Source organism: Camelina sativa, chromosome 2 (assembly GCF_000633955.1).
Source record: "Camelina sativa cultivar DH55 chromosome 2, Cs, whole genome shotgun sequence".
NCBI lineage: Eukaryota > Viridiplantae > Streptophyta > Magnoliopsida > Brassicales > Brassicaceae > Camelina > Camelina sativa.
In genome coordinates, this window is record NC_025686.1 from 28,915,757 (window position 1) to 28,925,723 (window position 9,967).

At 35.7% G+C, this 9,967-nt stretch overlaps 3 protein-coding genes across 4 annotated transcripts; 2 read left to right on the forward strand and 1 right to left on the reverse strand.

Annotated features, from left to right (window-relative positions):
• On the forward strand, positions 616–2,971 carry LOC104745914 (folate transporter 1, chloroplastic-like). Of its 2 annotated transcripts, XM_010467296.2 has the most exons (10): positions 616–890; positions 973–1,049; positions 1,226–1,302; positions 1,532–1,628; positions 1,711–1,804; positions 1,888–1,961; positions 2,107–2,211; positions 2,350–2,442; positions 2,554–2,621; positions 2,722–2,971. In XM_010467296.2, exons 1-10 carry the CDS (start codon positions 785–787, stop codon positions 2,855–2,857), a joined length of 927 nt encoding a protein of 308 aa, XP_010465598.1. In that variant the 5' UTR covers positions 616–784; the 3' UTR covers positions 2,858–2,971. The 2 variants fall into 2 exon arrangements, with proteins under 2 accessions (XP_010465598.1, XP_010465604.1); XM_010467302.1 differs by lacking the exon at positions 1,226–1,302 and having other exon boundaries at positions 772–890.
• On the forward strand, positions 4,532–5,232 carry LOC104757678 (SKI family transcriptional corepressor 2-like). Its single transcript, XM_010480433.1, has 3 exons — positions 4,532–4,567; positions 4,673–4,748; positions 4,847–5,232. The coding sequence occupies exons 1-3, from the start codon at positions 4,532–4,534 to the stop codon at positions 5,230–5,232; spliced, it is 498 nt and encodes a 165-aa protein (XP_010478735.1).
• On the reverse strand, positions 5,668–7,050 carry LOC104745936 (ribosomal RNA small subunit methyltransferase, mitochondrial). The gene is made up of 2 exons (XM_010467320.2): positions 6,595–7,050; positions 5,668–6,452 (listed from the first exon to the last, which is right to left on the reverse strand). Exons 1-2 carry the CDS (start codon positions 7,009–7,011, stop codon positions 5,742–5,744), a joined length of 1,128 nt encoding a protein of 375 aa, XP_010465622.1. The 5' UTR covers positions 7,012–7,050; the 3' UTR covers positions 5,668–5,741.

Consider the following 9,967-nt stretch of genomic DNA (forward strand, 5'->3'; position numbering starts at 1 on the left):
GACAACGATTAAATATTAATATTACTATAATCATTTCTAAAATATTTAGTTACATTATAAAATAATGTTGGATATTAGATATTAAAGTTCATATTATTTAGATTCAGCATGAAACAAAAACTTTGTGTCAGCAAACAATATTTTACTAATTAGTTATCTAATAAGAGACAAATATATATATATATAGTTGAAAAGCCATAAATATTTAGATAAATATAATTATTGGAACGAAAATTTGTAAATAAGATATGGTGAAAAGACACAACTCTACACTGAATAGATGCAACCGTATGATTTTTTTTACGGTAAAAAATACAACTTTACAATAAATAAATGCAACTCTATGATTTTTAAAAAATAAATATTAAAATTTATTTTATGAAAATGTAAAAAAAAATCGCAATTCTTATTGGTATTTATTCAGATTGTTATCATTATACACATTAAAAATTATTATTATTAAAAAATAAAGATGATCATGATGGAATGTAAATTTTCAAGTACTGGGGTCGTTTTAGAAATAACTGAGAATATAGGGCGGGAAGTTAAGAGGTTAGAAGTAGTTAAAAAGTATTGGGCCTGGGATCTTCTGATATGGGTTTTAAGCTTCCGATTAAGAAAACGGTGCCGTTGGAACACATCTTGAACGGGAAACTCGGAGTCGGAGATCGTACCGGACGGAGGACGGCGACTCTTTCATCAACTGCCGTTTCGATTCTTTTACCCTCGATTAGCTCTGTAAGCGCAATTGCAATTACGCCGGATTGCATCTCACGATTCGTTGATGTGGGCGTCATGGCAGTGGGAAAACGCCACCGCCGGCGCAGTAGCTGGATTCGCCACCGTAGCTGCTGTGCACCCTCTTGATGTCGTTCGTACGAGATTCCAAGGTCTGGTTTTTTTTTCACCCAAAACTCGATTTGTTTTTAACTCATCGATTCGTTTAAAGTTGCTTACTTTGATTGACAACAGTCAATGACGGTAGAGGGTCAAGTCTCCCGACGTACAAGAACACTGCTCACGCTGTATTTACCATTGCCCGTCTCGAGGTTTGCAAGTAGAATCTCTCTTACCCTTTTAGTAATGTAGTTGATCCATTAGAGGAATTCTAGTTTATGGGGTTTGTGCATTCTCCACTTTGCAGAATCCAGTGACAATTCTGGTGTGTGTGTGTTTCTGTGAGCTATCACCTTTTTATAGCTCATTTTGTTTGAATCTTACGTAGGGTTTGAGAGGACTTTATGCAGGCTTCTTCCCTGCTGTTATCGGTTCTACTGTTTCATGGGGCTTATACTTCTTTTTGTGAGTGTTTACATTTTTCTTGCTTCATGATTTCTGATCAAACAAACAGAGCTGTGATTCAGCTTTGAAATATGTACAAAGGCTTTTCCTTTTTTTTGTGTCTCACTTAATGTTTTAGATCTTAAGGTCGTTGTTGATTTTGATCTCCTCAACAAATTTCTGTTAAGTTGTTTACTAGCATTAGATCTTTGTTTAAATGTTCTGAAACAAATACATGATCTCTCTGTAGTTATGGAAGAGCCAAGCAGAGATATGCTAAAGGCAGGGAGGATGAGAAACTCAGCCCTGGTCTTCACCTTGCTTCTGCTGCTGAAGCAGGGGCCTTGGTGAGTATATCAGACACCATAAATATCTCATTATTCTCCTATGTTTTTTTCTATCTCTGTCTCAAGCTTAGGATGCTCTCAGGTCTGTTTATGCACAAATCCGATTTGGCTTGTTAAAACAAGATTACAGCTTCAGACACCTCTTCATCAAACCCAATCATACTCCGGCCTATTAGGTTTTTGTGCTATGCTGGAAAAATTCAAATGTTCTTTATTTCTGGTTATTTTATTCTAAAAATGTTGCTTTTGTGAACTTCAGATGCCTTTAAAACCATAGTGAAAGAGGAAGGACCCAGGGCGCTCTACAAGGGTGTTTTCCCTGGTCTGGTACTGGTAAGTAACTGTCCTGATCTTTCTCTCTTGTCATGTTCATTATGAAACTACCACAAGATCCACTGATTTGGAACTGTCAAAGATGGGGTATTAGTTACCAAAAAGGTATTACCGATTGAATGATTTGCCATTCCGGTTTTATCAGGTTTCTCATGGTGCTATTCAGTTCACAGCATATGAGGAACTTCGTAAAATCATTGTGGATTGGAAAGAAAAGAGAAGAAAGTCGGAATCCGCTGACAGTTCATTGGTACAGAGTTCCTCTTCTTCATAGCCTACAACATTCCAGCTATTCAGTTATATAGGAACATTAATCTTGATCCCACACCCATTTCAGCATCACAAATAATACTAATGCTAACACGCCTTACTTTCATTCTTTCTTTAGAACTCAGGAGATTATGCTGCACTTGGTGGCTCCTCCAAAGTCGCTGCAGTTCTTCTTACATATCCATTTCAGGTTATTCGAGCACGATTGCAGGTACCTGTTAATCTTATTATTAGCTCAAATCTAATTTCCTAGAACTTCCGAACATCTACATACATATATGATCTTGTGCAATACATAAACATTCCTCTTTTACTTGTTCAGCAACGACCTAGTACTAACAGAATTCCAAGATATATAGACAGCTTACATGTCATCAGAGAAACCGCGAGGTTAGGGGGCATATTCTTGGAGTCTCGATTATGTCTTTTTAAAAAATATGATGTTTTGGTTAGTGTCACACTACTGACTAACACTTGGGGGTTGATGCAGATTCGAAGGTCTCAGAGGTTTCTATAGGGGACTAACTGCTAATCTGTTGAAAAATGTTCCTGCTTCATCCATTACATTCATCGTCTATGAAAACGTTCTGAAATTTCTAAAAAAGCCTTCAACAACAAAAGATTAGATCTTTCTCTTCCGGTCTTCACTATGATTTCTTAGACTCAACAAAACAGTTGTTGTCACACGCCCAATCCCATGAATTATTCTTTGATATACATACTACACTGTTGCATTTTGAGTTGCCGCCTTCATGGTTCTGAGTTCTGACGAGCTAGAAACAAACCGATTCAAAATGGGATCTGAATTGAAGAGATTGGTCCACCTTCTACAAGGTTATGGGCTTATAGTTTCCCTCGCTATTGGGCCTAATAATTCATATAAGTGGCCCATATCCATCAAACATTCTAGTCCACCTTCTACAAGGTTATGGGCCTATAGTCTCCCTCGCTATTAGGCCTTATAATTCATATAAGTGGCTCCTCATTCGGGAAAAAAAAAGGAAAAACGGCTTTTTCATACCCCGACAATAGCCCTGTGTTGAATTCATATATTTGACTATTGATCTGGCCTAAACATACATTATGTTTATGAATATTTGAATTCCGTACCCCAACTTTGAAATCAATAACCCAAGTATAATTGTTGTGCCATAACATACAAAAACGTGTTTATCGACTAACTCTGTTAAGCTTCTGTTTAACCGTTTTGACGTGGATTCCACGTGTGCGCAGCGATCCAAACGACGTCGTTTTGGCTAAACAGAGAAACTAAAATTTTGACCAAAAAGACGTCGTTTTTTATTTCTCTCACAAAATCTCTCTTCCTCTCTCCCGAAACTCTCTCTCGCAGGTAGGAACCCTAGAATTTGGGCATTTTTAATTTTTGAGTCTGATCTGAAGTAGTTTAGGCAGCCCAAAATAGGTGTTTAGGCAGCTCTTTCAAATCGACTCGAAATTGAAAACGCCCAAATTTTAGGGTTCCTCTGCCGTGAGAAAGTTTCGGGATAGAGGAAGAGAGATTTTGTGAGAGAAATTGACCAAAACGACGTCGTTTTGGTCGAAATTTTAGTTTCTTTGTTTAGCCAAAACGACGTCGTTTGAATCGCTGCGCACACGTGGAATCCACGTCAGAACGGTTAAACGGAAGCTTAACAGAGTTAGTCGATAAACGCATTTTTGTATGTTATGGCACAACAATTATACTTGGAGTATTGATTTCGAAGTTGGGGTACGGAATTCAAATATTTATAAACATAATGTATGTTTAGGCCAGATCAATAGTCAAATGTATGAATTCAACACAGGGCTATTGTCGGGGTATGAAAAAGCCGTTTTTCCGAAAAAAACATGTCGATTGTCGACTATTTAGAGTGCAATTTTACGTTCTGTATCCAAAAACCGATATATTATAGACTTCAATGATAATTAAAGCTAGTAAATAAAATTATGATTTCAATACTCTCGTAAATTTTGTGGGGGACAGTATAGAAAGATTATTACGCTGTGAATATTGTCTAAATGATATTGTTTCAAAAACTTTCTGTTATCCAATAGTTTACTCAGCAGATGTGATTAATTGGATTAATGTATGCCATAACAGGGATGAGAAGATTTTGACATTAATGAAACCATTTCCTTTAGTCGAAAACACTTTCCATGTAAGCAATTATCGAGATGACATTAAATACAAAAAGTTTCAAAACAAAATCTATATAAACGTACGAGACGTTTATCATTTTGCAATACATCTTTCCTCAGTGTTTTGAGCTTTCCTCAAGGTCCAAAAGATGTTTTCAGAAATGTTTTCATCAAATAATCGTTCTTCTACTCCAATGGTTCGTTTTTTTTTTCAGTTTTTACCAACTATATTTTCATGTCTCTATCTGTTAATTTATATCGACTAGATGTGACATTTCAATCGTTTCTTTTTTTTTTGACAGACTTGTGGGTTTAAGGTGGACACGAAATCCCCTTCGTGGCACAAGAGCATGACAAAGGTCTTAAAAAAGATCAAAGGTGTGTTATCCTAATATATGACGTAGAATTATTAAATCGTAGGTTTCTTAATCTAATTGAATTGTTTTTTTTTTTTTTGTTATCATTAATTAATTAAGGAGGGAACTTTTCGTTAGACACAGACGAAGGCATGGCCTACGTTTCGGGTAGAGGAGATCCAAAGGAACTCCTAAAAGTAGTGGGTTCGATGAACGGCAACGCTGCTGAAATGACGTTTGTGAAAACCGGTGGATATCATCATTATGATCATCATCATCATCATCATCATCAGTATCCCAATAATCCTCAGTATCCCAATCCTCATGACAACTCCAACTTCTGTTACGGCCAGCCAGTGCCACAACCTTACAACAGTTACTGGCCGTGTGGTGCAAATGATTACTCTCAGCAGCATCGGCCATATTATCCTCAGTCACCGGCAATGCAACCTCACCCTCATCAATATCCATATCCAGGATATAGTAATCATTACGGTTATTATTAGGATTTTTATTAATTATTTACGCCGAGATCTAGCAAAACCTGCTTTTTAGGGTTTATTGCTTGTATCCGACGAAACACTTTCTGTTTTTTTTTTGTTGTTTGTTAGTTGGATATAGATGTTCTCTCTCTGCTATTTTTTTTGATTAGCAGAAGAGACGAAAATTTTCAGCTATTGTCATTTTTTTTGTAAGAAGCCGGAGATATCATTCTATGGCTCTTCTGAACCATTTTTTTTTAGTAATGAATGGGAACAGATTTGGATGTTAAAACTATTCGCAGTTTACAGTATTTAATTTAGTCATAAACTAAATATTTTTATCATGGTTTAATTTCTGTTTCGCCAAGATCCCCCTTAATGTTTTGGTGGCAGAGACATGATCTCACATTCCTATTCTACAATTACCATTAATATTATGTTTCCCCCAAAATCACCGCATTAAGTAGCTTTGTCTACTGTCATCTTCAGAGAAAAATAAAAATTAAAAGGTGTTGGACCAAAATACAAATGCATTATTCGTGTAGTAGATCCATTGGTAATGATGTAATATCATGGAAAAAGATGCCAGCTTGGTTAAACAAAGAAAGCAAATGTAACAGCTCCCCATGAGAAAGCTTCGATGGTCTCTTCTCTTCAAAACCATTTGTTCTCAGAAGTCCAACTACCCTTTCCTTGAAAATACTTGCATCTGTATCCAAACACAACACACTATCTCTCCCATCTTCATCTTCATCATCTTCAACATCAGTGTCAAACTCAACTTTCGAACCATTCCTCGCTGCAGACAAACTCAGCAACTCCATGACCTTCTTCTTCTGCCTAAACATGGAACCAAGCGTCTTATTCTTCTTCCCAAAACACGTGCGAGTGAACGCCAGCCATTCTTGGACATTAACATCAGGTTTTACCTCCTTTGGTGTGATCATAACTACAGATGAATCAACTTTAGGTGGTGGAACAAACTCTCTCTTACTCACATCCATCACGAATTTAACATCAGCTACTAACTTAACGTTAACCGCCAATCTGTTGAAATCTGAATCTCCTGGATTCGCCAAGAGCCTGCGAGAGAATTCCTTCTGAAGCAAGAGTGTGGCGCTACGAAACGTATTGGAGCCGTAAACAAGCTTCGCCACAAGAGGAGATGATATGTTGTAAGGAATGTTCGCAACCACGAGATCAAACTTAGGGAACTCTGTCTTCAGAACATCTTTTTCAATAATCTATTAAAAAAAAGAGGTTTATTAGTTAATATGTCTTCTCTTGGGCATTTCATCGAACACATTGTGTGCGCTTAAAAAAACTAATCACGTTCTCTAAACCAATCTTAGTAGCAACATTAAAGGCAAATCAAAGGAATTGTACCGTAAGTTTATCAGCAAAGCCATGGTCGGAGACCCTTTTCCGGAGAATCTCCACCATACGTTTATCTAACTCAACGGCGACGACATTCTGGGAAGCTTCAAGGAGCTTCATGGTGAGATTCCCAGTACCAGGTCCGATCTCCAAGACTGTATCGGTCGGCCTGATATCGGAGCTACGGACGATGGCGTCGAGGATTCTGGTGTTGGTAAGGAGGTGTTGGCCTTTGCTCTTGCACAGAAACAAACCGTCATGTTCCTTCTTTGACTTCTCGCTACCTTCGTACTCTCTTCTCCGGCGATCGTGATCGGGTTTGGTACGAATCTGCGAGTGCGAATCTCGTCGGAGAACCAAAGAAGATAAGTAGGAACGAGTCGGATTGAGTTTGCCGAGCGTCTGGTTCTTCAATCGAAGAATCATCAGTCACTTTGGCTCGGAATCGGAAACGCTTGGCGCGATTCCTTGACGTGGCGTTTAAAAGGGCCTTCCTTGGCCCAGTTCCTTTCTTTTAGCCCAGATGTTTCACTCACCGAAGCCCAATTATTCCTCCACCAAACGCTTTTATCCTTTTAAAGTTTAAAACGTCCATGCTTAATCAGCCTATACATACATCCATAGATTTGATGATTGTAAAATCAAAAGATGAAGAAAAAGAACAAAAGATGATGGTTATAGAATTTTGGGCCACGCTAGTGGACTACGTACTCAAATGCGAACGTGAAAGCGAGGAGTGTTCTAATTATTTAGATGAAAACATAATAAAGTATGAAAATTCTCTACTAGATTGATTTATTCAAAAAGAAAAGATGAAGAAAAAAAAGGAGTTAAAAGGCCAAAAAAGCATGGACGTTTACCAAGTTACTATTCTGGTCGGTGTGATTGCTCTCTCTCTCTCTCTTTCTCCCCCTCTTTCTACATGATCGGACGGTATATATGCTACTACATGATCGGACGGTATATATATGTCTCTTCCTTCCAAACTTTATTGTGATAACAAACATATCTATTACTAATCTTTCAGTTGATTTTTTTTTTTCATTATCATCTGTGTCAACACTATCTACTTTACAAAAGCCATAATGGCTGCCTGTTTTTTATTGGTTTTTAGATTTTGGTTTTTAGTTTTTTGATTTTGGATTTTGATTTTTTGAGTTTTTGATTTTTGGTGTAGATCTTAGTATTTGTAAAATCTGGTAACTTGATTAGTTTTTGGTTTTTATGTATAATAATTATTTTTAAAATAGTAAAATAAATATTATAAAATAAAAAAATACAATAATGTAGAAAAAGTATGAAACGTAGATCTTTTATAGTAAAAAAGTATATAAGAAAAATTAGTTTAATAATAACAAATATGCAAGTCTTTAGGAAATATCCTTAGAATAGGTTTTAATTTGTTCATTGCACACAAAAAAAGAAGGTTTCGTTTGTTTTGGAATTTAATAAGTAATTAAAATAAATAAATATATATTAGGAAAAAGAAAAAGAAAAATCACGCTGAAAACCCAAAAAATGTGGTTTCTAGATTTTGTGAAGGAATTGCTAAAATCCTCTAAAAACTGGTTTTCCTAAATTTTAGGAAATCTATTTTTTCATAATCGTGAATGGCTCCAAAAATAGATTTTTCAGAATCTAAAGCCAAAAACCACTCTAAAATCAGGTGCCATTCAAAGCCAAAATATCACTTCAGTCACACTCTACTTTTCTTCTTAATTAATTTCCTACAATAATCATATCTAATTGGTTGGCAAAAAAAAGGAAAAAAAAAAATCATATCTAATTGTTTGATTTATACTATTTTCTATAGAAAAAAAATATTGTATCATAAATACTGTCACTATTCGATTCATTTTATTTTGGGATTTATGTTTCCACGCTTGATTTTTAAACGGGTGAAAAATAAAACGTACGTTAGAAGAAGATGTTGTAAATATGAAAGCTAGCCTTAGGCCGTTAGGGTTTGCAACTTCGCAGTTAATTAAAAAGGAATGCAATATAGTGAAATTAAGAAAATTAGGCGTGAAAAATCAGTGGTCCTATTTTTTTCAGCAGCCTCTATTAACTTTGATCCCACGTTGCCACCCGGCGGTCGTTTCTAGTGTGGGGACTTTTTCTAACTCGAGCCACGACTCGATGGATCAACTTTATAGTTTTGCCATTTTTCAACAGCAAAACTGTTTTGGTGGAGTTTTGTGAGGTTGTTATCTAATCACCGTTTGGGTTAGCGATATTTTGGATTAAACTGGAGTACCGAGAGTAGAGTGGGATTATATAAGTAAATTTGTTACATCCAATAAACTATCAGTTGATACATCAGTTTAGAAAGAGAATACGCGTCTGCATGTGCATGAGCTGGCTCTTGAGCATGACATTTGGAGGAACCATGACTCCACTTCCTCGGGACCCACCATGAACCAAATCTCATACTATTATTACTTAAGACTTTAAGAGATTTCTTCTTTTTTCACTGATGAAATCATTTTAGTAATGAGATATATATATATATATAGATATATATATATATAACACATATATGTTAAAGAGACATCTGAAGGTGAAATGGGTTCCATATATGTGGAACACAAATTATTAAATCTGATGCTTAATTAGGACAAATATATAATAATAATATATGTACGTTATATCATATACGTTACGCCTGAAACTTGCAGCTTCTGATGAAGCAACACTGTGGTGAAGGGCAGTCTTTGTTTATTATTTTTGTGAATTTGATACAGAATACACATAACAGAAACAACAATTGATCAGAAGAGAATGTAAAGATACACTTAGCTCAGTTATTGGCTTTTCTGCCTTTGAAACAAAAGAAACATAACCAATCAAATATTTTCTGTCCTTCTTTTTCAATTGCAAAGCCGGAAAAAACCAAACCAGTGCGTACCCTTTTTGTGGTAAACACTCTTTCGTTCTGCCTATGTAAGAGAGTATATATATATTAAGAAGGTCACCTTTTTCTTTTCTTTTTTTCTGGTATATGTAATATACAAGTGATATTAAGAAGCCAACAAACACTATGCTCCAAACACACTTTTCTTTATTCTCGAGTTTATAAAGTTCTTTCCATATTTCCTTCTTTTATACATCTTACAGCTCCGGTTCAAGTAGAATGGTAGATGACTAGTTGTGTTTGAAGTGCAGATAAATGGCAGAAAAAAAAGTAGTGGAAAATTCCACGAACTTATTGCTAGGACATTAATTAAGCGGATATATAAGGTTACACAGACTAAAAAAATGTTAGGAACTTTAATGAAAATTTGTTTAACTTAAGAGATTCAAACTTCAAAGCTTAAAGAAAGGAACACAGTGCTCGAGAAGAGACTTTTTTTTTTTTTTTTTTTTTTTTTTTTTTTTTTTT